The sequence below is a fragment of the Nymphaea colorata genome, chromosome 9 (genome assembly GCF_008831285.2).
Source record: "Nymphaea colorata isolate Beijing-Zhang1983 chromosome 9, ASM883128v2, whole genome shotgun sequence".
Classification (NCBI taxonomy): Eukaryota; Viridiplantae; Streptophyta; class Magnoliopsida; order Nymphaeales; family Nymphaeaceae; genus Nymphaea; species Nymphaea colorata.
The window spans coordinates 3742775-3769546 of record NC_045146.1 but is presented as its reverse complement, the minus strand read 5'-3'; the positions used below and the strand labels follow the sequence as shown (position 1 = coordinate 3769546).

The 26772-nt window shown below is 37.3% G+C and overlaps 1 protein-coding gene across 1 annotated transcript; it reads right to left on the bottom strand.

The window, feature by feature from the left end:
* Window positions 1–5585: 5585 nt before the first annotated feature.
* Window positions 5586–7614, bottom strand: LOC116260219 (protein DOG1-like 3). Its single transcript, XM_031638382.1, has 3 exons — window positions 7095–7614; window positions 6938–6982; window positions 5586–5830 (listed from the first exon to the last, which is right to left on the bottom strand). Exons 1-3 carry the CDS (start codon window positions 7612–7614, stop codon window positions 5586–5588), a joined length of 810 nt encoding a protein of 269 aa, XP_031494242.1.
* Window positions 7615–26772: the final 19158 nt, after the last annotated feature.

Sequence of the window (26772 nt, the reverse complement as noted above, 5' to 3'; positions counted from 1 at the left end):
TCATTAATGAGTTACAAGATATTTATATTGGAAAGATTGAGCCAGCTTGCGTTATTACAAGAGAATCAATAAAGGATGAATTCTGGTTCGTTGGGTGATAGCAAACTGTACCGCAGAAGGATGACACTAACAGCACGCTTTTGAAGATTTCTTATTCAAATTATTATTTCTGCTACTTCAAAGGACTTTAAGTTCTTTAATCTGCCGACTGAATCTGTAACAAATTCTGCCTCCACGACCATGGAATGAACCTCTACCCCTACCTTCTTCCACAGAATGCACTACAAGAAATTTGAAGGACTGCTTGAGCAGTCGGCTGCTTCACTTCTTTACTTTCAATAGGTTTCGGCTTAAGAAGTTCAAGTCTCTTTTTCTGCATCATGAGTAGGTCAAACAAGTCAGAAAATGTAAACTAGCATGGAACAGTTGGATCCTGTCAAGGTCATGGTCATGAAACTCTTGTATTCCGGCGAGAGTCCAATCAGAGTGATTTGCACTAAATCTTGATTTAAGGTATGTTGTCCAACAAGAGTGCCTGCAAGTAGCTTGATCTTCTCAAGAAATGTGTGCATATTCATCGACTCCTTGATGCCACTGAGAACTATAAGCTTTCTCTGACATTGACCAGGCTTGATAACAGGCTGATTTGGTTCTCACAATTTGACTTAGGATGACTTTTTGAAACCATGGCCTTGATCCAAATTAGGGCCAACTGATCAAATTATCACCATGCAACAACAACTCAGGATCGAGTTCTTTCTTGTCTTCATTCTCTATACGTTCTGCCAAAGCATTCACTGATCCATCTACATGCCCCAGAGGTCATGTGAAAGCATGACAGGCTCAACTAGCTGCTCCACAACAAATAATTGTCTCGGTTGAGATTATCGGATATGAGCCGCAATTGCATTCCATTGACTTAGATGTAGCACCAGCCATGATTCTTCTAGAGGCAGAAGAAGAAGAAGAAGAAGGCTCTGAAACCATAAAAGGATAACATGAGAATGAGAGAATTGTATTGAGAACTTTTTCCAAAAAATGAATCCCAATTTTGCACAAGTACATCATGGATAAACAACTTGCAATCAATAAGAATAAATATGATGACTACAACAATATAAATGGTGATCTCAAGATTTCAGGGGTTCGCGTGTGATCTTACTTTCTTAAGATAGAGATTGGCCATCTCTTATTGAGAAGGATTCTTTACCCTCTATAACCGCCTTCACCGCACCAGAGTCACCTTCTCCAGCACTTTCCTCAACGCCTTCCCTATTTCTTCAGATGATCCATACGAGATTCCTCTTCAGTGCTTGCATTGTCATCATGCTAGACCTGGACTCCTCTATATTTGAATGTTAGCCTTACCATATTTATGATGGTCATGACCACCATCATGCTAACATAGTCAAGTTGATCTACGGCTGGTCTACCACCCCTTATTACATTTCACTTCCCACATTTAGTAATTCTATCATTCAGTTATGAATCACCCTGCTTTCTCAGAGAACCACACAATCAGACAGAATTGCTGCTTTCTCGTAGAAGCATGCAGGTATTCTTATACAGCTTACAGCTACTTACATAGTCGTTTAATATGAACAAATATTACTCGTAGGTTTTCCAAAATTCAAAGATGCCTCTAGCGGTAAGGCTGCGTATGTTACCGATCACCTGCACATGATTATATGCACAAGCATCTGTATACTGTTTACAGGTCCATGTACATGTAAGTAACGTGTGAACTGCACGTCATGCAGTAGAGACTGTAAATAGCGGTGCGCTGTAAACAGTGCACGCCTGTGTACATAACTACCTAACGTGCACATGCAAGGAATGAAACAAGCCACGATCTTACTTCACGTGCCCATGCCTTCTGTCTGTCTCTCTCTCTCTCTCACAGCCGACATGGTTTTCTTGTCCTTATATTCACATGGTATCCTTGTCCTTATAGCAAGTAATTTTTGACATTAAATCATTTAACTTTAGTCTTAAAATAATAATGTTCCTTTTAGTATTTATTCATTAATTTAATAGTTTCGCTTGGCGGCCAAAATAAATTTATGAATGTTTTTCTTATCGTTTATGAAAAACTTAATTAGGTATCAGTAACTTTTCGTTTCTCCTGCAATTATATATACACACACAGAGGGAAGGTAGGGGCTATGGTCCCAAAAAAATCATATTTACCTTTTTGACAATTTTTAATTTGGTCAATGGAAAAATTTTGTAAAATATTATCTAACTCTTATATAAGTCTGGAAACTACTATTCAGTCCCTCTTAAAAAAAAAGGGCTCTTAATGGCACTTGTAATTCTGCTGACTCAATGATATATTGGGTTACCGAAGGCGGTTTCCCTGATTGCCGTTTCACTTGAACAAATGACTGGTCAAGTACATGGTGAAGAGGAGGTGCCACCACCCCCACCATATGGGCAGCCACCTCTTCGCCGCTTTCGCGACTGTCACCGCCTGTGGATTGAACGTCACCAGCTGAATGTCCAGGAGCTCATCAGGGTCCACAACAATAACCGGGAAGACGAGGGAGTCATCAGGTCAACTGTGGCGCAAGTCATGGAAAGCTACCGCGACTACTACAGGATTCTGTCCCGGCTAGCCGTGCACAACGCGCCGTCCGTCGTCTCGCCTGCGAGATGCACCAGTGAATTCGAAAATGCTTATTCCTGGCTCGGCGGCTGCCGGCCGACGGCGTACCTCCGGCTCGTCTACGTTATCTCCGGGCTGGAGATCGGTGCTCAGCTCCCGGATCTACTGCGACTAGATCACGATGTGAACCTCGCCGGTCTCTCGGCGCATCAGCTAAATAGCGTGAGTGAACTGCAGCGGACGACGGTTGGGTTGGAGGATGAGTTGTCGAGGAGGATGGCGAGTTTGCAGGAGGCAATGGCGGATAGGCCGCTGGTTCGGCTGCTGGTGCTGCATGAGAGCCAGGTGGTTGAATCTGCGGCTGTGCAGTCAGCACTGAAGTCTTATGCAGATCGGCTGCATGTGATAGTGGAACATGCAGACGGTCTCCGGCTGAACACGTTGAGGAGGGTGCTGGAAATACTTAGCCCGCTGCAGGGGCTGCATCTGCTGATCATGGCTTCCAGGTTTCACCTTCGCCTCCATGAGTGGGGACGCAGTTGGGACCGCATGCACCAGAATGTCTGAGGCAGTTTAACCTGATATGTGTATTTGTGGTTTCATCTTGTAGTTTTTTTTTTTAATTTTTTTTTTCCGTTGGGTAGTTTGAAGATTGTTGTGGAACATATTTGAAAAATGTCCTGTCAAATTGGAGTAGCGATAATTAAATGCAACTTTAGTTTTCAATGAATCGGTACATTATTGTACATAGTTTGTGGCTTTGTGCTAAGCCAAGAAAAAAAAAAAACTGCCCAACAAGCTAACAGGCCCGCTATGCTAAATTCTCGGTTGATCGACTGTCTTGAGAGTTGAATTGAGGACCTCTAAGTGATCAAAGCTTAAGTTTTTAGATAGCCATTTGTAAATTTATAGGGGAATTACTCGCATTAGTTGTCATCTTGTAGACTTTAAGGAGTTTAAGAGGTCTTAACATTCATATATATCTAATTTTGGACTCCAAAGAAGTGTCAAGAGACATAGCATCAGTGTACCAATAATTTCTACACTATCTCAATCATGCACCCCCAGTTTCTATATTCCAGAAGAGTGTTAGGAGGCTTAATCGACTTTCAACTATAATTTGATGTCTACAATTCTCATCTCTGTCATTAGTGAAAGAAAATGTCCTTGTTCAGAAAATACTGGCAGAAAAAATCACAGCTTATAAAAGTATTGTATGCATTGAGATGAGTCGTGTCACTAGATTATTGCCCTGTTTGAATGGAGGAAAAGAAGATGAATGAATGAAAATGATAGTCTTATTGTGTTTGAATAGCTAATTAAAGTGAAGCAAAATTTGTGTTTGCATGTGAAGGAAAGAAAAAGGTGAGGGAAAGAAAGGAAATAATTCCCTAGTGTATTTGCAATCCTCCAAAGGTTGAGAAGAAAGGTTATTTATCTCCATATTGATAATGCCCCTATGTATTTCTTATTTCCTGTTACCGTTTCTTGTTTCTTCTCTCATGCTAAGCCGCGAAGTGGTACTTCTCTGTAGTATTGGATGTGGCAGCCGAGCGGTGGTGCCTCTCTCTGGTAGTGCATGGCATGCACCAACAGGTATCTTAATTTTCTCTTTCTTGTTCCATCTCTCTCTCTCTCATAAACATACGAGTGGTGCTTTCGGGTGTTCATTACAAGTGGTGATGAACAACAGCAGATTTACTAGTAATGGCGTTAAAATAGACATAAATCAGTCTGAATAAGCTAATTCAAATCAAATATTGAGTAGGTAGAATAAATTTAATCCCCTAGTGATTTTCTCTTAAACTAAGCAGATGATCCTAATGAACGAAAAGGAAGGTAAGGGAATGGAAGAGATTAACGATAGGTAGGGAAGCAGGAGGAAATTGAAGAGAAAGAAAGTGGCGGTTACATAAGTTTTTTTTAATAGAATAAAGGAAAGAAAAAAAAATATTACATTGTCCAAATCAGGTCTGTTGAAGCAAGAAAAGGTACATAGAAAACTTAAGCTGGTTCACAATGATGCTCTTAACATTTTAGAACTTGATTATACATCTCTCTACCCTCTCTCTACAACTCACTAGCTGGAAATCATCCCGCTTACACGAAGATTTTCATCTAATGAGACACGTATTATAGGTATATACATGTCACATCCTGGAAGGACCAAGTCATGATTCTAAGCACCTCTTTACATTACATGGTTGCTTGTCCATATATAGAGAGAAACAGAGCAAGGTATAGTCGCCTTTCTCGACCTCAGTAGTCATCAACCCCTACTGCCCACAAACCTTGGCAGCGAGTTCTAAGTGGTCTGATTAATTTCATTGCTTAGTTATTTATTTGGTTCATTTTCATGACATCTAACTGGCTGGGGCCAATTACCTCATCGCCCTTCTCCAATCCACCCGTTACCCTTTTCCAATCTCGCCCGGTAGGAGCTCTCTGTTGAAAATTTTTGGCCTCCCTCCCCTTTAGTATTTTTCATTTTGTTCAATAGCTAGCAGCATCTGTGTTTGGCTAGGTTTGATCTTGGAAGAGGAAAATTTTTTCCCGCCAATTGGGGACAAAGTCAACAATTGTTCATTGTTTACACCTCCTTTTCCTTTACCCAGCTAAGACTGCTTTGCTTTGGGACCTGAGTAGAAAGAAAATTAATAAATTCGAAGGAAAAACATAGCAATAGACTTCTTATAAAAATACTAATTAAGTGGCCAATTAAGGGGCCAAAGTTACATCTAATTTAGGCTATTTAATTGGTAGTGGATGAAAACATTGAATGATGTCTGGATGTTTGTAAGTGGAAGACAAAATTCTAAAAGGTTGAAAGAAATAAATGATACAAGTACAAAATCTTCCGTTAAGAAGGGTGGACAAAATCCTGAAACTGCAAAGAGAGAACTATTTGTTAATTGGAATCTTCTTCCCCTCCTTATCCTTGTTGAGGTTGTATGTTGTTGCTCTTCGTGCCATTTCATCACTGCCTCCGGTCCCCTTGGCCGGAGTTGCTGGTGCTGCTCTGACGTTGCTGATCTTTTTCTTCTCCTATCTCGTGCACGCGCAGGTGCAGTGAGGCTGCTACTGTCAAGAAGCGCAAAGATTGAAGGGGACTCAAAATATCTACCACTCCCTTCAGCGTCCTCAGGCGCAGCTCGTCTGCTTTCTCTAACAGCCACATCAGACCCTTCTCATGCATACCAATTTCAGCATACGAGCTTCTGCCTGCATCATGCATGTCACACTCTTATACCCAAACATCTAAACATCTCGTATATATAGAAAGAATGTCTTCAATATATGCGAAGGCAGGGAAATGGTGGTACATGGTTTACGTGTTTAAGAGAGTAATGATGAATGTGTCAGAGAAAGGGAGAGATAGAGAGATGAATGCTAGTTTATAGATATCAATATATTTCCAGATTGTCCCTGGGCATCTTAGAAATATATTTGATTTATTACTGTATTAACTGAATATATGTAACAAATTAGTCATTTGAATATGTTACAAATTTTCCTTGAGGTGATAAAAATCACCATTTCATATTAACATGCCAAAAAAAAAAAGAATCGATTTTTCTCACTAGGCGGACTAGTTTAGGATTGCCTAATGAAAACTGAAACATCGACTTAAACTAAGAGAAAGATATACAGTGAATCTCTTTGAAACATCTTGAGGATGATTTTTGGGTGAGCAGGAGGAAACTCACTGCCCGAGCAAGAGACCGAAATTCTTCTCCTCCTCCCCCACTCTTTCCTTCCCCCTCCTCCCGACATCTAAAAACTTTTCAAGATTTGGGTGGTTTTAAGAGCAGAGGCAGACTTTTTTTTTATGAGGCATTAAGTATATAGTTAACAAAATTTCAATTAGTCATAAGTAAGTGACCTAGGTGATCTCGTACGCTGTTTTATATAATTGGACCTAAATTCACCCATTAATTTGAGTTTTCATAGAATGGGTTTGTGTAGATACACTCCATGGAACCCCTAGTTATCTCTGCCCTTCGGTAGTTTTATATAACTGGACCTAAATTCACCCATTAATTTGAACTTTCATAAAATGGGCTTTGTGTAGATACATTCCATGAAGCCCCTACTGTGCCTTTAGGTAGTTCTATGATACACCCTTTAATTTTAGTGTCTTGCATTTTACAATTTACAGTCTAAAAAAATAATAGCAACATGAATTGCTTCAATAACGTGCCACTTAAAACTACCAGCTATATTACACCATTATAAAGGACAATTTAAAAGGGACATTTAAAAGATAGATTGCTACTAAGGTATATGTATGTGACCAAGTGCCTGTTTTGCCTCATTCAAGTTCTTTACCTGAGACCGTGTCAGTTGTAGTCTCTATCTCAGCCAAGTTACCAGCTATATTACACCATTATAAAGGACAATTTAAAAGGGACATTTAAAAGATAGATTGCTACTAAGGTATATGTATGTGACCAACTGCCTGTTTTGCCTCATTCAAGTTCTTTACCTGAGACCGTGTCAGTTGTAGTCTCTATCTCAGCCAAGTTCACAAAGGGCTGGTCTCCTGTTTTCTCTTGCAGCTTCGCCATTTTCTCTGATATACTGACCTCTTCTCGAATCGTTCTCCTCTGCAACTCGTCCAGTTGCATCAACTGCGCAGGCGATAGAGAGGTCAGTTTCTCCTCGTTTCCTTTCTCATCCAAGAAGTCATCCAGCTCTTGCTCGGCCTGAATCCCTGCAATCTTGGTGTAGACCAAGTGGAAAATCGTGGAGGGTCTCCATCCGGCTATCCACATGAAAGAATTCTCGAGAGTACTGGTCCAGGACGGCGAGTACATCCTTAGAACGTCCTCTTTTGTCGCATCTGCTTTGGCTTTGTAGTAGTTCTCATAGTGGTGGATGACTCGAAGGATCAATGGCGCAAGTTGGTGCTGGGCTTCTGGGTCGCTTTCGGCAGCCTTGAGTTCCTGGAGTTGGAGGCCTTGCTCCTGGATCCACTGGTTGAAGAATGCCTTGAAGCCTGACATGGTGTTTCTTTTTCTTTTTTTTTCTCTCTGATGATTGGTGTTGGCCGATGGAGCTTGGCTTCTGCTGTATATATACGCGTTGGTTCATCAATTCGGCATGAAACAGAGGTCGGCAGCCTTCGTCGTGATGCGCCGCGTCGAGAAAGAGTCGACTGGGCCAAATGCAGCCCACCCTCACCTCATGTACCAGATTAATTTCTGTGTGCGCCGTGAAGCTGCTGGTATCCTTTGCGGAGTCGGTTCACTTTTGTTCGTTTCCTTTTCTTGGTTTTCGACTTCTGTGTGCGCCGTGAAGCTGCTGGTGCCGACTGGACATGATCATGGTTTCGAACACTACATCGTATACATCCCATTTGAATCTGGACTTGATTTGTTAAATATTTCCAAGGAAACGCAGGGTCGAAATAACACTAAATTTCTAAATTGATACAGATTTTTTGTGCAAACTCCATACTGAATTCACAAAGATAATCTTACCAGCAATTAAAATCTATGCTTTTGTTTTTTTGGGTGTGCGGATCGTGGCAGAAGCCTCCTCACTTTCCTTGGACTTGTTGCTTTCAGTGCTGTAGTGCTGTAGGATAACGTATTTGTTATGCTTTAATTTGGATAGTAGTGTCCCTTTTTAAAGTATAAAAAGCTGACTTAACAAGACTTTTAAAAAGAAAACCGGCCGGGCCGTACAACCCTTGCCCCTTTCATTGCACTTACTCGGAGAAAACAATGAAAATCTATGCTTATTTAGGAGTGTCTAAAAAAGCAAGACACAAAGTGGAAATAAGGGAAGTAAAAGACCTTATAATTTGATTATCAAACTTGTGGAAACCTAGTATATATTGATCCTGCCCTGTTTGGATGGAGGGAAAAGGAGGGATTGAACAATGTTAACACCCCAAATTTTTTTCACAAAATTGAAGCAACGTAAAAATTTTACAAAAAAATTACAATTTTAAAGTTAATTTCGAATTAAAGAACAATTTAGATTCAATTTAACCTGCGACACAAATCCCAATATAGGATTATGAGTCCAAACTAAGTGCAAATGTCATTTGAAATCCAAATCCAATTGTAAAATTTAAATTTTGACTTAAATCTAAGAATTAGATCTAATTCAATCTAGAATGCTACGTGGAATCCACGTGTGGGCCCCACCTAGCTCATGTGGTCAAGAGCCCCCCAGGGGTCATGCTCCCCCCATTTGAAAAAAAAAATATATTTTCTCTCAATTAAATGAAGAAAAGTCATTTTCAAGGAGAAACCTAAGAAAAAAGGGACATTTATGTTTCTCTCTCTTCTTTAACCAGACCTCTTTACAGATTAGTCAATTTCCAAAAAGCAATAACTAGGCTGGTTAAACTTACCTAACTTACTTAATCCAAGTAGGTTTGACCCGAGTGCACCCAAATATGGTGCCAATTTCAGCTAGGTTCGGTGAACTTGGGCTCAATACAGTCAAAAGGGTAGGTCTATCCCGTGACACAATTAGTGGACAAAAATAGACTTTGACCGAATCGAACCCACTTTGACTAGACTCTGTCAAAGTACAAGTCAGATCAATTAAGAGATTTCTTAACTCAAATTAATCAAATTGCCTCAACCAAAGTCACACTACTCGCAAATGCGCTTTGACTTTAGTCAATTGGTCGAAATTGATCAATCTAGACAATTTTATCATTCTAAGATCAAATTGAAATTACAGAGCCTAAATTGGTTTACGAAAGACACATATACATTTAAATTTGTCAAATATATAAATCAAATACCAAATTAAAATTTAATATTCAAACCAAAGTTTGATTCAGTTGAAATCCATCTTTAATCAAGTTATAGACGAAAATACCATTTTCGAACCAAATTTGATAAAATTTTCAAATTTTATTCAAATTTAAATTGAATTATCATAATTCGATGACATTTGGAGCTTAGTAACTAGGTTTTAATCTAACAAACTCGACTTAAAAAAATAATAATAAATAGCACAAAATAAGGAAAAACCCTATGCAAGGGCATTTTTATCTAAAATTTTGGTCAAAGTTGGTAAGATAGGTCTTAACCAATGTTGACCAAACCTAGCTCATGTAAATGAGCTAAGAATGGTCAATTAGAGTCATTAAACCCTATTTAACCCATTTTCCAAGCCCCTAATGTCTGAAGCAAGTTCCCAAGGTAAGTTAAGAAGGTAGTTGAACCCACCTCCTTTTATATATAAACCTCCCCTTGGCGACCAAGGAAGAGGACGAAAATTTTGAAGATTCCATTAAGTTGCTGCAGCCAAGGAGTTAGGAGGGAGAAGCCAAGGAGGAGAAAGAAGATTCGTCGAAGACTTCTTCCCCCCTTTCTCTCATTTTCTTCTTTGTTTCCTCTATTCTCTTTATCAAGTTTGCTAAGTGATGGTGCTTAAGTGAACCCTTAGGATTTTCGTGGAGAGAAGTTCTTTCTTTCCCATTGAAAATTCCAGCAAGCGAGCAATCTTACTCTAGCTTTGCTAAGCTCAAATCCAAGCTTAGATTCTTGCTTAAGATTGCTCGATTTAGAAAACAAGTGAAGAAGAAGATCAAACATCAAGACCGACCGCAAGGTAGGTGATTTTAACTCTTTTCTCATATACTTTAGCTTGTTGTTGGTTCATTCTAATTTCAACAATTTGTGGGAGGGGTTTATTTTCATTTATTTTATAGTTGGGAATGATGTCCAGCTAGGAAGACCAACCGTACACTCTTATACCCAAACATATAAACATCAAATCGGCTTGAGCATTGTTTTGTTTTCTTTCTCATTTGAAGTCATTTGGATTCATCTCTTTCAATTTAATTGATTAAAGGTGGTAGAGGAGATTAGAAATAAGTTTTCAATCTTCCTACGTAAAAGAACCCAGCCATGAATCATCATGATTCATGAATTATGTGGTCCCTTAAAATTTCGTTTTGAAGAGTACGGTACACACACACACACACACACACACACACACATATATATATATATTGTTATATATATATACATGTGCAATCTCTTGTTAAAAATCATTTTTTCCTTTTAAAATCAGGTTTGAACACGTTTTCAAACTGTTTTTTTTTTAGAAAAGGGGATCATTTTATTTGTTTTCGTAGTACAAGGCTATGAAATTATTTTATTTCATCTTAAATTTTATTTTATTTTCAGCAATTCATACGTAAAATGTATGTAAGTTGTTGAAATCTGACCATAATATAGTTAAAATGTCAATTTTCAGCCACGAAGTGACTACGTTTTGAAGAACAATAAAAGGGTCCTAGCCCTACCTAATCGGCTCTCTAAAGGCCTTTTAGAAATTTCTGATTTCCTTCACCAATTTTCAGACTTACATGTGATTGATTGAGTCTCAAAAACAATGTAAGATCGCATTTCAAAAACCATAATCTTTGTATCCCTTAAAGAATAAGATCAAAGTGTTTTAATAGTCAAAGAAATGAATGGATCTTCTAGGACAAGAATATAAAATTTTGTTTGATTTTGGAGAGAAAGAAAGGTTCTTAGAACTCCATGACATTTGACACATGATTTTTGCCAGCTTGATGCTTAGTTCGTATGGAGTAAAACTGAATTTCATTATTTTGCAAAAGTCAAACACTCTTAGAATCAATATTTTAATTTTAATATATTTAAATCAGAATAAAATCTGATTTTTATGATAATTTTGAGGAAAAAGGATGATATTCACATTTCTTCTATATTTTAAAGTTTGATTTCATCCTTATTTGCCTAATTCTTAATTGTTTTGAGTTTTCATCCATGACTCAAGCTTATGGACTATATCTCTAATTAATGTGCTTAACAATATAATAAACACATTTAGAGAAAGTCCTATATTTTAATTAAAATCAATTTTCATGCATAGATTGTATGACTTGTGATTGCAATGAATGAATCTTGAGAGATTATGAGAGAGAGAAGAATGAATGTTTCATATATTTTCTCTTCTCATTTCATGCATTCACTTTCACTTAAAATCAATAGCACCACGTGCACATTCAAGTTAAGTAATTCAACTTTGAGTTGTAAAAAGTGACCAAGTCATATTGTAACAAGAATTTGTAAACTTCACTTAGCTTTAAAAAAAAACATAAGCAATACATTCATAATTTTGATCAAAATATGTTTAGAAAACAATACGTTTTCAAACAATTTGAGCCATGTCCCATCAAAAAAATGAACTCTACACAAGTTTTTAAATATTTTAAACCAAATCATACGATTTGGCAAAAGAAGGGTTCAAAATCAATTTTGATAATAAGATGATCATCATTTCAACTCATGAATCAAATTGAGTTCACAACAAAGAACTCAATTTGAAAATTTTTAAGAATTGTGGATTTCAAATAACAACAAAACAAAGGTTTTTAAATCAATTTAAAAACTCTCTAATCTTCAAATCAAAGGAATCCATTTTCAAAACAAGTTCCAATCACTTATAAACTTTGGGTTTTGAATCCAGCAAATTACTTTGGTTTTTGAATCCAAAACCTCAGTGCATAAGCATATAGGACTTACATCAATAACTCATACATGATTCAAATGATCCTTAGTCATTATTTAATTACCCCTGTTAAAGGCGGCAGGAATGGTTGGACTTCGTACCGATGGGCGGATCCCTTTCTCTTAAATTTTTTTTCTCAAAACCTCAATTTTAAAAGAATTTTGCTGATTCGTATTTCGACCCCCTTCGAGAAAGGGGTGGGGTGCGAACAGATGGCACGCCCGGTGGGACCCATCATCATCCGTCTAAGGACCTCTTTGGATCATATACAAGTTATTTTACAATGCCGGATATCAGTTGCACAAAAATTTTTCATAAACATGCATACCGACATCATGTAGTATACATTGAGGAGATTCCATGAACCTCTTTCATTTTGATTTATCCTACCCCTTCTCAATTTAGGGATTGTATGCAGCCCATGTATGCTATAAAATTATCAAATCTATCTCTTAGGAATGTATGCAATGGAGCTATCTATTTCACATCTTCTCAAGAGTTTTGAAACACAAAATCCTTACCTACATTATATCCTGGTCATCATGTTGCCGGACTATTTCTAGGACATTAGTCCAAGATGTAGCCTTACAACTGGACCACCCAATTGGAGTGAGAAGTCCCCCTATTAGTACCGAAACAGACAATAGTCCCGGTATATCAATGGGAGAACAAGGAGAATTGGAGAACCCAAATCTTGAAAACTCTTGGAGGAGTATATGCTAGTACCATAGGTTTGGTATATAGGCATACCTTAAATTTTGGATAAATAAAAAACAATTTACCTATTTGTTTTCCATAGATTCCAAGACCAATTTTCAAAACAATGCATATAGGCAAGAGTCGTAAGGATTGCATTATCGACTGCGTGTCTGGGACACACGAGAACTCAAACACATTTTGTTTTTTAAATCAAATAAAATTTAATAAAATCTAATAAAATAGATATGAAATAAAAATATTGTTTAAACATTCATTTTTATTTAAAATATGTAAAAAAGGTTATTTGTTAATTTCAAACTTGTTAAAATATGTAAAAAAGATTTCAAACTTGCTCCAAATCTGATTTTGGTTTAGTTGATTGTCGACTCGTTCGAGCGTGCGACTTGGGTTTAAAAACACATTTTGGCATGAGAAATGAGTTTTTAAAATGAAGGGAAGGTCTATGCATGCGCGTCGCTCAAATTTTGTTGTTTCAAACGCGATTCGAATTTTGCATTTGAAATGCTTAATTTACATCTGAACATGGGTTGTTGATCTATTTTGGATCTTCAAAAATTTTAGAAAAATTTGGGGTGATTACAGGTTCCCCTCTTTGTTGCTAAGCCGGTGTTAGCCTTGCTTAGTGTCAAAGATAAACACCACAAATTTTTCAAACAATTTTTTTGCAGAGTGACATTTTAGGCTTATCCCCTCACCTCAATGGGTTGTTTGAGCTTAAATTACCGGTTTAACCCCTTACCTATAGGGTTTTGCCGATTTCAAATTTAGGTTTAACCCCCCCTGAATGGGTTGCCTTGACATGCATCATAAGTTGAACCCATTAACTTTGTGGGTTATTTTCGCTTGTAGTACAGGTTTGACCCCTTTACCTGCATGGGTTGCGTCGACTAGCATTGCAGGTTTAACCCCTTGCCTGCATGAGTTGCCCTCAAGCATTAAGCAATAATAATAAAAAAAAATGCCCCAATGTAATTGTCATGTTTTACGACTGGAAAGAATCTAGATTGAATGGTAGATGTGGAAACACAAATATTTGACATTGATTGAAAATAAATACAAGAGAACTAGGCATAAAATTTCTTGAGGTGAAGGACATTAACAGGATCGGTAAGTTCCACCCCATCAACATTAATCAGTCGGTATGAATTACGAGGCAAGACTTCCTTAATGACGTATGGGCCTTCTCAGTTTGGTGCCCACTTGCCTCGTGGTCGTCCTCCGAGGTATACGACTGATCGTAGAACTAAGTCATTCACTTTGAGCTGCCTCTTGATAACTGACTTGGCAAATTGTCTAGCCACCATTTGGCGATAAGTTTCAGCATGTTCAGCCGTTTTTAGCCTCCTTTCATCTAGCAAATCGAGCTGCATTAGCCTTTTCTGCTGATATTGAGTTAGAGGAAGCTCTATAAGGGAAGCGAACTTCAAAGCGAGTTTCAACACATATAATGGTAGAACCACTTCTGTTCCATATACTAGTTCTGCTGGCATAGCATTTGTTGAAGTTCTCATAGTGGTGCGATATGCCCATAGAGCGTTAAACATCTTTTAATGCCAGTCTCTTCCAGTTTCTACTGTCCGTTCCAAGATGTGGATCAGGATTTTGTTGGTGGTCTCTGCTTACCTATTGCCTTGGGGATAATAAGGAGCTGAAAAATGATGTGTGATGCGATAATTGCTGCACAACTGCCTCATCTTTTCATTCTTGAAATGAGTCCCGTTGTTAGATACTATATCATGAGGGACTCTAAATCTGCAAAGAAGATTTTTGTGAATGAAGGACACTACATGATGCCCTTCCACTGTTCTGAGTGTGACAACTTCCACCCACTTTGTAAAATAATTCGTTGCAGCAAGAAAATACTTATGTCCATTGGAAGTAGCAGGGGATATAGGTTCAACTATGTCAAAGGCCCACATATGGCCAAATAGATGTCACAGAGTACAATTGAGAGGCTGGGGCATAGATCACTGGAGCATGCAGTTGACATTCTTTGCATCTTTTGACGAATTTGTAACAATCTTTTTGCATGGTAGGCCAATAATATGCTGTTCGAATTATCTGTTTGGTGAGAGTTTGGTAACCAACATGGCCCTCACAATCTCCTCGATGTGATTCTTCGATGACTTCCTTTACCTCAACTTCATCAAGACACCGAGAGTATTGAGTACTAAATCCACGTCTATATAGCACTCCTACGGCAATAAAGTATCTTGTTGACATACACTAAATTGTTTTCTGTTCATTTTTGGACATTCTAGTAGGGAATTATCCGCTTATAATGTACCTTTTGATGTCATGGTACCAAGGCATATTCCCCTCTTGGATATGATGAACATGCGTCATTGTTTCAAAAGCAAAGTGTTCCAATCTTCCAATCTCAAAAAAACAGATCGCTTCATTGGTTCGAAAAGTGGTGGTAGATCCTACCATCTGCAATAGGGTTACCTTCTCTCTTTATGTGATCCAGTTGTACTTCTTCAAATTGACGGATTAAGGATGTAGCGAACTCTTGATATGACACCAACTTTTCATCTTTGACTTGTCATTCTCCATTAACTTGGTTTATAATAAGCTGAAAGTCTTACAAAATGATGAGTAAGATGCCTATGCCTACTTCCATCACATTTCTAGACTCATCAAAGTACATCTTTCATATCGGAACCGTCTCCAATCTTAGTACATGCTCGTCTGAAAACTCACAGTTCGTTCTGATTTCCTCAGAGACACATATTCAAGATCATATTGCATAAGCATAACTTACCATTTGGCGATGCGTCCATTAAGGAAGGGCTGTTCCAAGATATGCTTGAGAGGATTAAGCTTGGAGAAGATATTGACTTCACAAGCTAGTAAATAATGTCTCAGCTTCTAACACATCCAACAAGTTTTTTCGATTGGAGAATACTTCTTTTCGTCTGGACAAAAGTCTTGCTAATGTAATAAATTGCATGCTCGATGTGACTTCATTCCTCATATTGTGCCAAAAAGCCACCACATACTGACTCATTCACTGTGATGTAAAACAACAATGGTCTACCCAACAGTAGGGGTTTTAGAATTGGTGGATTCGAAAGGTATTTTTTGATCTTTTTAAATGACTGTTGGCATTCAAAACTCCATTCAAATTATCTTTCCTTAGCATCTGGTTGAATGGTTCGCATCTCATGGCTAAATTGGAAATAAATCGTCTGATGGACTGGATTCGCCCTTGCAAACTTCGTAATTCCTTAATATTGGTTGCTGGTGGCATTTCGATAATTGCTTTAGCATTGGTAAGATCTATTTCGATACCCTTTTTACTGACCATGAAACCCAAGAGCTTGCCTGACTCAACCCCAAACACACATTTTTGAGGATTTAAACGAAGCTTATACTCAGTAAAAGCCTCTCGAATACTTGGGCAAGAGTTTCAATGTGATCTTCTTTCGTCTTGGATTTGATCAATATGTTATTGATATACACATCCATGATTTTATTCATCTGGTCATAGAAGATGGTATCTATGGCTCTTTGATAAGTTTCCATTTTTCTTGGGGACCACCACCATATTTGCCAACCATTTCGGGTAATCGATGAACGAATGAATTTTGCCTTTAGCAAGTCTTCTAGTCCTTCTTTTACATGGCCTTCTAGTCGAGGTTCAAGCTTCCACAACTTTTTCTTAATCGGCTTGCAATTAGGATTTAAGGGCAAACGATGTTCGACCAGTTGGGGGTGTAAGCCTGACATATCTTCATAAGTCCAAGCAAAAGGTTCTTGGTTACTTATAAAAAAGTCCACCAATTTTTTCTTCTCATCCACTGACAAACTAGTGCAATTTGAAGAATTTTAGGATCTTCACTGGTTTCAATATTAATCTTTTCAATTGGATCATTAATAAGGATGAAGATGTTATTGTTTCTGAATCTGAGTGAATTCTAGTAATTTTGACTCAGGTATTATCATAGAATCTATTTCACCAACTGCTTGTTCGATAAAATGCCTTTTGGGGGGACTTCCAAGGAAAAAGAAGAAATTGAGATATGTTGAGTTCTGACATCCTCTAAAGAAGATAAAGGAAAGAATTGGATGAAATTAAAATTGACAACAAAAAATTACTTGCATTACGTAGAAAAAAAGAAGTTCTTAGTTCATAGAAGGGGTCCTCTCATAAGAACAAAAAAAAAAGAAGTTTAAGATTACAAAATTCATGGGAGCATTAAAAACAAAGGTGAACACTATGAGCCTACAAGATCTTCTTCAATTTTCTTCATGATATCCCAGTCCCCTAGTGTTCATCTAAAAAGGGATATTGATCGACTGCAAGAGGCCATCTTCATTCTTCCCGAGGCCATTGAACGGACGATAACCACCTTTGAGAAGCAACTGAAATCTCTTAGGGTTTTCCATGAAATGAACATATAAGGGATGTTTTTGATAACCTGCACGATTACTTGAAATGGTATGGACACTCCCCGATGATTCACCTATCTCCATTTTCTGCATCTATTCTTTTAAAGGTCTGTCCTTTGGTATTCTTATGCTAGGAACATCCATCAAATTAATTGGCCTAAGGAGCATTGGTTACATTAACCTTTCGGTCGGATCCTCAGCACATATGGTGATGACTGATGGGCCAAAATTTCATTTGTGGCATTGATGAAGAGTGGAAGGGATTCCTCATACTTGGTGGATCCAAGGTCGTCCCAGAAGCAAGTTATATGATGGTGGAACATCCACCACATGGAATATGATGCAATGGCTGGTATTTCCAATGATCACATTCATGTCGATGGTACATTTGCTGTTCATGTCTCGGCCATCGTATCCATAGATTTTGATATCCTCAGAGCGGTATTTGTCTTCACAAAACCCCAATGCTTTGGCCGTGAGATCATGACAAATGGTTAAGCCACTTCCTCTATGGATCAATACATGTGGCATAGTCGTCTCATTAATCTGGACGACAATGTAAAGAGCATCTTCATGGTAATAACCCCATTTTGAGAGGTCTTTCTCTAAAAAGGTAATTGACTTGTTCTTAGAAGGTCAAATCCAATCTCCCTCAGCCATACGCTCTTCTAAGGGGAGGACTTCACCCAAGTAGCACTAATCTTCATCCGAAGAGTCATCTGATGATTCATCGTCGCCTGAAGGAAAGTGCGTGTTCTTCTTGAGACTGACTTCTTTGTCCTGCTTATAATTATTTCCATGGTCCTTTCTAATGCCAACATTGGCTATAAAGTGTGCAGGCAACTGTGCCTTTTCTTCTTTCTTTCTATTTTCTTTGTACTTGGGAGCAATAATTCCATCAAAATCTTCTTCCTCAATTCATTTTTATATTGAGTTCCCTTGTTCAATTAACTTAGCAAAAGTCTTGATCGGCATTGCGGATGAGACTTTTCAAGAGTTAAGTAAGATTTTTCCTGATGAGTGACAATGCTTGTGTCTCAAAAATGAGCTCCTTCATCTTGTTGCATCGAATTTTTCATTTTTGGATGAATTCTCGAGCCTTTTCTCCCTGTTTTTGACGGAGACTGAGGGTTGGAGCCATGAGAGCATTTTGTTCAAATCTTTCGATAAACATGTTAATTAATTTGTCAAATTCCTTCAGCTCGACTGGATTGACATTTTCTTTGTACCATTGTGCGGCAGTGCCTTCAAGACTTCTTGAAAAATATCAAAACAAAGCTATGTTATTTGTCCGAATTTTGTAGCAATCATTGAAAAATGTTGAAAGATGAACATGTGGACAGGTGGTTCCATCATATCTGACGAACTCCCTGGGTAAGCCTTGTCCCCTTCAATACCGAGGTAATAATCCTCACATGAATATGAGCGTTTCCCTTTTCTCCTAAACTCAAGATTGTTCATCATTTTCTTTATTTCTTAGAATCTACGCTTAGTCGGACTTTCATCATTACTTGATTCGACCAATTCTAGCTTGGTCTTTTTCTTCTTGCCCTTGATCTCCTTTACTTTTCTATAGAACTTTCACTGTTTGAGCTACCGTTGGGGATGTACTTCTTGGTCTTTTTGCCTTTCTTGGTAGGCTTTCTCTTTCTTTTGGGCTTCTCTTCCGAACTTTCAGTGGTGATAGGGCTAGGTGAGCTGCTTTCTGTCATAATTTCTTTTTCCTTATTGCTTTTCTTTGTTGTCTTTTTATTTTTGAGAGAAAGCAGTTCGGGTTTTTCTTCCTTACTAGTTGCCGAATGTGAACCCAAATAATCTTCATCCTGATCTACAGGAGAAAACTTGTTGTTTTTCTTCTTTCTTTTCTGCTTGGCAGCCTTTTCATTTAGTTCTGAAGTAACCACCAAGGCCTTTTGTTCTTCTTGCTCCTTCATGAATCGCTCCATGAACAAACGGAACATATGGTAACCTTCTGGCTCGATTGTTGGGAGGCCTAATGTTTTTTGCCGGAGTTAAGAAGCTGACACCTCATTCTGAGGAGCCTGCTTAGCTTGCAATCTGGTTTCAACCATCTTGTTGGCTTTCAAGTATTCACCTTGTGACACAAGAAAATGGAAGTTATTGGAGGGAAATGATGACAAAATGAAAGTTCATATCGTATAAAAATTTCAAAGTTACATCAAATAAAACACTAACAAAGACGATGATGACTGAAGATGACATAGGGAGTACAGAGTTTGACAACATAAACTTTTTAGGAAAGGATAGATGGTGGTCGGTTGGCATCCCACCACTCGACATAATCCTTCTTTACCACTGGGCCTTGCAAACCAAGTGTAAGATATCTACGCTTTCCATTCTTGTCGGGCTACTGCAAACAATGCAACCCATTGAGGAGAACTGAGGTCGAATTTGGGAATTGCTTCAGTTAGTGTGTGCACGGAAACTATCTTCTGCCTTTGAAAAAACTGTCTCATGCATCTATCAGCATAACAATCAGTTATGAAATAGGAGCTCAAGATTGTAGTACGCCCATGAGGATGGTGAGTGTAACGAGGTGGGCTCTTACGATGACCATAATAGTCCCAAATGATCTCATCTCCATCTAAGTGTTCGATCAGACGGTAGTATGATTCTAAGGCAGTCAATGCTCCATCAACGTTCTTGAATAGACTGACTTGGGATCCCGCGTGCTTAAGAAACCACAATTACAAAGCATATGTGCATCATTCTATGAAGTCAATATCTCATATGGTGAAACGGGTGAGTCCTCGGTAAAGGAAGGCTAAGGTTGTCATTGCTACTGATAAGTGTCGGGTCCCACTATGCCCCCATACCCAAAAAAGTTGGGCAATACGAACATCTAGGAGGTCATTTCCATTTGTGAAAAGGGTCACTCCGACTGTGCAAAGCATCTTACAATGTTTAATTCTCCCTATGGCTTTTCGAGGCAAAGTGGAAGGTTCAACATAGGCTCCAAATTCTTCGTATAAATTTTTCAAGTTGATGCTTTGATTTTCATGATTTTCTACTAGATGCCAAGTTTTTTGTCCAGTAAAATGGGCTATAAGATCATTCACATTGATCTTGGTTGGGTTCATAAGAAATTGTTTTTTCAATGGATCATTTGGGTCACAAGTTGGGGTAGGGAGGTCTAGTATTTCAGCAAATTCATCTAGTAGTATTGTCATTTCTCCCCATGAAAACCAAAAAGAGGAGGTCCTTGGGTTCCAATGCACGGTGATTGCATGTACCAAATTTTCATCAACTGACTGCATTCCTCCGGCTGCCACTGTCACTATCCCACATTCTTCAAAGTAAGAAGGAAACATCCGAGAGAAAGTGAGATGCCAAGACCGATACTATTCGGGAGCCAAAGATTTAAACTCAAGAGAGATGTAAGTATGCCGTTCGGATCCTTCCCCAAAGAGAATGTGATCATAAGGGAAGGTGACGCCACGTTAGAAAGAATACATATTGAAGGATGACTCTAAAGGATAAAGATTGAATTAGTGAAAAGATTGACTAGGTTGACCAAGACAACATGAAGTAGAGGTATGCAATGAGATTGTAAAATATCACACAAGGTTTTATGCACATCCATATGCCATTTGAAATAATTTTCATAGAAAATGGGTATAGGTACCTAATTGAGATAATTTTGTGTCACAATGGACTCCAATGTCAAGTTATGCTTATATACCTTAGCCGAATGGCTTAGTACTAACATAGATTCTTATTTAGGAAACTAAGGGAAGAGTTCATTAACTTCTTCCTGATCGCTCATTGATATACCACAAATTACCACTCATGGTACAAACGAGAGGGTTTCCCGCCCAAGGTGTGGTCAAGTTGTAAGGCTTAGTCTTGTGCTACCGCCTAAGACCAAGCCCGACAACAAGAAGACCAGGACAAATAGGTATGAGAAATTTTGAAATATGAGAAATCATGCAAAGTCTTTAATGCAATGTTGCCTAAGATGATGATTAAAATAAATAAAAGATCAAACATTGTCTTCAAACAACTCTTAAATTGAGGAAAGTTGTATTTGATCCTAGATCTAAGTGAACATAATTGATCCTCCTCAATTAGTCATATATGCAAGAAATCAAACACAATCACCAAGAAATGTAATAAAATGCCAATGGGGTTAAGGCCAAAGTAGGGACATGCTTTATCATTGGGAATGTCCGATCACAGTCGCCATCTGTTTGCATCCCTAAAATTTTTGGTTTGTTTTGGAGTGCTCCAGAAAAATGAGGTTTTGTTTTAAAATAGGAAAGAAAGTGACTTGCCCATCGGTACGAGGATCGACCATTTCTAGTGCCTTTACCGGGATAATCAATCGAAGGGCAATGTTTATCATTGATGCATTTTGTTTTAACTTAAACATATTTTTTTATTCTAAATGCGGTGTAGAAAAATATTGAAAGTTTGATGTTTCAATCTTTTGAAAAGATTCTTGAAAGTTCACTTGAGAATATGAGACATTTTGGAAAAAACTAGAATCGAAAAATTCTTATGAATATCATTTGGAAAGCTTGAAAAAATCATTTTGAAATGACTTTAGTGTTCTCTTAAGACATTAAGTAGGTTTGAGATTTTGCTATAATTCGGTTACCACCTAATTAGAGCCTCATCTCATCTTACTGAAGTTCTTTTGGAGAGGTGCTTGTGATCATAAGTGAAATAAAGTAGGTGAGAATGCATGAATGCATTGATCCTATATGATTGGAAAGAAAAATCATTCATTCATATCTAAGATTTTGTTTTGATAAATATCATATATAAGAAGAAAAAGTTTTTAAAAGTGGTTTGGGGTTGTAGACCATCAAACATGAATCCAATATTGGGTCATTACTTGAGTTATGGTCTTAGTAAAGTCGGTAAATGAAAAATTAAAATCTTAAATGACATGAAAAAAATATTGAAAGAATGAAAAAGATGAAAGACTTCCAAAGAGATAGAGATAGAGATAGAAAATGATGTATATATACGTGTACATACCATCACATCTGCACATATATGAAAATTTGTAACAAATGATATTGATTTGAATAAGGAGATAGATTTTTAGAGGAAAAGAGAAATAAGTATACATACTTATATGTGTATGTATAAGAAAATTTATAACAGAAGATATGCGTCTTGAAAAGAGAGATAAAAATTCAAGAGATAGAAAATAGAACACATATACACATGTATTCATGTATATATGGAAATTTGTAAATATGAAAACATAGATAGAGAGAGATAGAAGAAAATCATCATGTGCACATATATGTATATAACATGTATATATATACATATCTTCATGAGATTAAAAATCAAGAAATGAAAAATAACCGACTTCAAGTTTGATGTAGGCTGGAGGGGAGCTTGGACTCATGCAAGAGCCTAAACTAAATCTCCAAAGCCACCTTAGAAATGATATTTGCCTTTTAAAAATAGTTTGTAAAATATGATTTATATACAAACATAGAATGTTATTATTTGGTTTGTTACAAGGGAAAATCTTTTACCATTGGGTATGGAAGAAAATCAAACAACATAATGAGGCACTCATTAGGGTTTCTAATTGGGTGATTAAGAAGGAAACTATACGCAATGTCATGAGAATGCATTTTTAAAATGTACATATTCGTGAAGGTTTCCCCGGGTTGAACAAGTTCCAACCTCAAAAAATTAATATGAAGGTAAAAATAAAGAACCCCTAACCACACTCTCATTCCCACCATACATTAACATATAAAAGGGAAATCCAAACAACTATGCATGACTAATATATAGACAATATTCAAGGAAGGAAAAAAAGATAGAAAGAGAGAGGGAGGATGATGGAAAGAGAAAAGTTCAACTAGGAGGGAGGATATGATTTAACGACGAAATGATATACCATTTTATAATTCCATGCTCCCGGTGCGCTTGAGCATAGCCTCTTGTTTTTAAAGAAAAGATGTTGAATGCTATCTCCTTTGGCCATTAGGGGGATGAAGATGAGAGAAAAAAGAAAAAAGAAACAATGCTATATTCAATAAAGAGAAAACATTATTTAATCATGAAATAAAAGATCATCTCATCTTTCCATGCTCCCGATGCACTTGAACATAGCCTTTTGTCTCTAAAAAGAGGTTGAGTGCTATCTCCTTTGGCCATGGAGAGATGATGAAGATGAGAGAAAAAATGAAGAAAGAAACAATGGATATTCAATAAAGAGAAAACATGATTTAATCATGAAATGAAAGATCATCTCATCTTTTCATGCTCCCGATATACTTGAGTATAGCCTCTTGTCTCTAAAAAGAGGTTGAGTTATCTCCTTTGGCCATGGGAAGATGAAGATGAGGGAAAAATGAAGAAAGAAACAATGCAATATTCAATAAAGAGAAAACATGATTTAATCATGAAATAGAAGATCATCTCATCTTTTCATGTTTTCGGTGCACCTGAGCATAGCCTATTGTCTCTAAAAGAGGTTGAGTGCTATCTCCTTTGGCCATAGGGAGATGAAGATGAGAAGAGGTTGATTACATACCTTTAACGAGAAATGACCTAGGGAAGATGAACACCTTCACTTGAAGATCCCCTTGAGTGAAGCTCCAAGATGATGCCTCCAAGAGAGTTGTAGCTTGCTACAAGTAGGAGAGCAAGAGGAGAAATGGAAAGACAAAGAGGGAGAGAGAGAGCTCAAGTTAAACTCTAAGTCTTCAAGTGAGAATACTCTAGGGTTTCTCCCAAAGACCACTTTTACTCAAGAGGGGGGGAAAGTGAGGGGTATTTATTGAGGATTTTGGAAACAAAACCCAAATTTTGATTTTTTTGTAAATTTTATGACTTTTTCATCCGAATTTCAACAAATTTTGATTTATTTTAATTTTTTTTATAAAATAAATAGGCTTCAAATAAATGGAATTGGCCATTAGGCCTATAAAAACATTTTCTGATGTGGGCAGGGTAGTTGCCCACCAAAAAAGACTAAAACCGCCCCTTGGAGGGCGTTTTTTTAACAAAAAGGAGAGGGGAGGGGGGGGGGGGTTGGGCAAATAACAGCACCCAGATGCAACAGCACAGAGTGCTGTCCCGCGCAACTGTGGCACGGTAAGGTCTATGCATGCACGACACTCAAATTTTGTCGTTTTGAACACGATTCGAATTTTGGATCTAAAATGCTCGATTTGGATATGAACTTGGGTTGTGGATCTATTTCAGATCTTAAAAAATTTTGGAAAAATTTGGGGTGATTACTTTATCAACTTTTTTCTTTCTTCCGCTGAGAGACTTGTTCCAATTTGTAAAATCTTTGGATTCTCTTCTGTGCTAATGTTAATTTCCTCAATCGGATCATTAATCAAAGGTGATAGTTGATCTTGCTTTCTCATTTGAATGAATTCTGGACATTCTGCCTCTGTGAGTTCTGGATTTACCTCCTTAAAGGCTTTTAATGTGATTTGGACATGGACTTAAAGAGAAGGTAAAACATCACATCTCATACATCATACAAACAATTGATATACAATCCCTAGGACTCTTGCCTATATGCATTGTTTTGAAAATTGGTCTTGGAACCTATGGAGAATAAATGGGTAAATTGTTCTTCATTTATCCAAAATTTAAGGTATGCCTATATTCCAAACTTATGGTACTGGCATAGACTCCTTCAAGGGTTTTGGGTTCTCCAATTCTCCTTGTTCTCCCATTGATATACCAAGACTATTGTTCGTTTCAGTACTAATAGGAAGTCTTCTCAGTCCAATTGGGTGGTCTAGTTGTAAGGCTATATCTTGCATTGATGTCCTAGAAATAGTTCGACAACATAATGACCGGGATATGATGTTGGTAAGGATTTTGTGTTTCAAAACTCCTGAGAAGATGTGAAATAGATGACTCTATTGCATACATTCCTAAGAGATAGATTTGGTTGTAAGGCTATATCTTGCATTGATGTCCTAGAAATAGTCCGGCAACATAATGACCGGGATATGATGTTGGTAAGGATTTTTGTGTTTCAAAACTCCTGAGAAGATGTGAAATAGATGACTCTATTGCATACATTCCTAAGAGATAGATTTGAAAATTTTATAGCATACATGGGCTACATACAATCCCTAAATTGAGAAGGGGTAGGATAAATCAAAATGAAAGAGGTTCATGGAATCTCCTCAATGTATACTACATGATGCCGGTATACATGTTTATGAAATTTTTTTGTGCAATTGATATCTGGCATTGTGAAATAACTTGTATATGGTCCAAATAGGTCCTTAGACGGACGATGACGGGTCCCATCGGGTGTGCCATCTTTTCTCACCCCACCCCTTTCTCGAAGGGGGACGAAATGCAAACCAGCAAAATTATTTTAAAATTAAGGTTTTTGAGGAAAAATTTTTAAGAGAAAGGGATCCGCCCGTCGGTACGAGGTCCAACCGTTCCTGCCGCCTTTAACAGAGGTAATTAGACCAAGGACTAAGGATCATTTGGATCATGTACGAATTATTGATGCAAGTCCTATATGTTTATGTATTGAGGTTTTGGATTCGAAAACCAAAGTGATTTGCTGGATTCAAAACCCAAAGTTTATAAGTGATTTGAACTTGTTTTGAAAATGGATTCCTTTGATTTGAAGATTGGAGGGCTTTTAAATTGATTTAAAAACCTTTGTTTTGGTATCATTTGGAATCCACAATTCTTAGAAAATTTGATATTGAGTTCTTTGTTGTGAACTCAATTTGATTCATGAGTTGAAATGATGATTATCGTATGATTAAAATTGATTTTGAACTCTTATTTTGCCAAATCGTGTGATTTAAAAACTTGTGTAGAGTTCATTCTTTTGATGGGATATAAGCCCAAATTGTTAGAAAACGTATTGTTTTCTAAACATATTTTGATCAAAATTATGAATGCATTATTTATGTTTTCTTTGGAAGTTAAATGAAGTTTACAAATTCTTGTTGCAATATGACTTGGTCAATTTTTGTAACTCAAAGTTGAATCGCTTAACTTCTTGAGAATGTGTACGTGGTGCTATTGATTTTAAGTGAAAGTGAATGCATGAAATGAAAAGAGAAACTATATGAAACATTTATTCTTCTCTCTCTCATAATCTCTCAAGATTCATTCATTGCAATCACACGTCATACAATACATGAAGATTGATTTTAATTAAAATGCAGAACTTTCTCTAAATGTGCTATTATATTATTAAGCACATGAATTAGAGATGTAGTCCATAAGCTTGAGTCATGGATGAGAAACTCAAAACAATTAAGAATTGGGCAAATGAAGATGAAACCAAACTTTAAAATGTAGAAGAAATGTGGATATCATCTTTGTTTCTCAAAATTGTCATAAAAATCAGATTTTATTCTGATTTAAATGGATTAAAATATAAAAGATTGATTCTAAGAGTGTTTGACTCTTAGAAAATGATGAAATTCAGTTTTACTTCATAAGAAGTAAACATCAAGTTGGCAAAAATCACGAGGCACATGTTCTCATTCATGTCATGGGGTCCTAAGAACCTTTCTTTC

Coding starts and splice junctions, on each gene's coding strand:
- LOC116260219 (XM_031638382.1), bottom strand. CDS start 7,614: ATGTCAGGCTTCAAGGCATTCTTCAACCAGTGGATCCAGGAGCAAGGC. Junction 6,983..7,094: donor TACAACTGACACGGTCTCAG/GTAAAGAACTTG, acceptor GGTGTAATATAG/CTGGTAACTTGGCTGAGATA. Junction 5,831..6,937: donor TACAACTGACACGGTCTCAG/GTAAAGAACTTG, acceptor TGCATGATGCAG/GCAGAAGCTCGTATGCTGAA.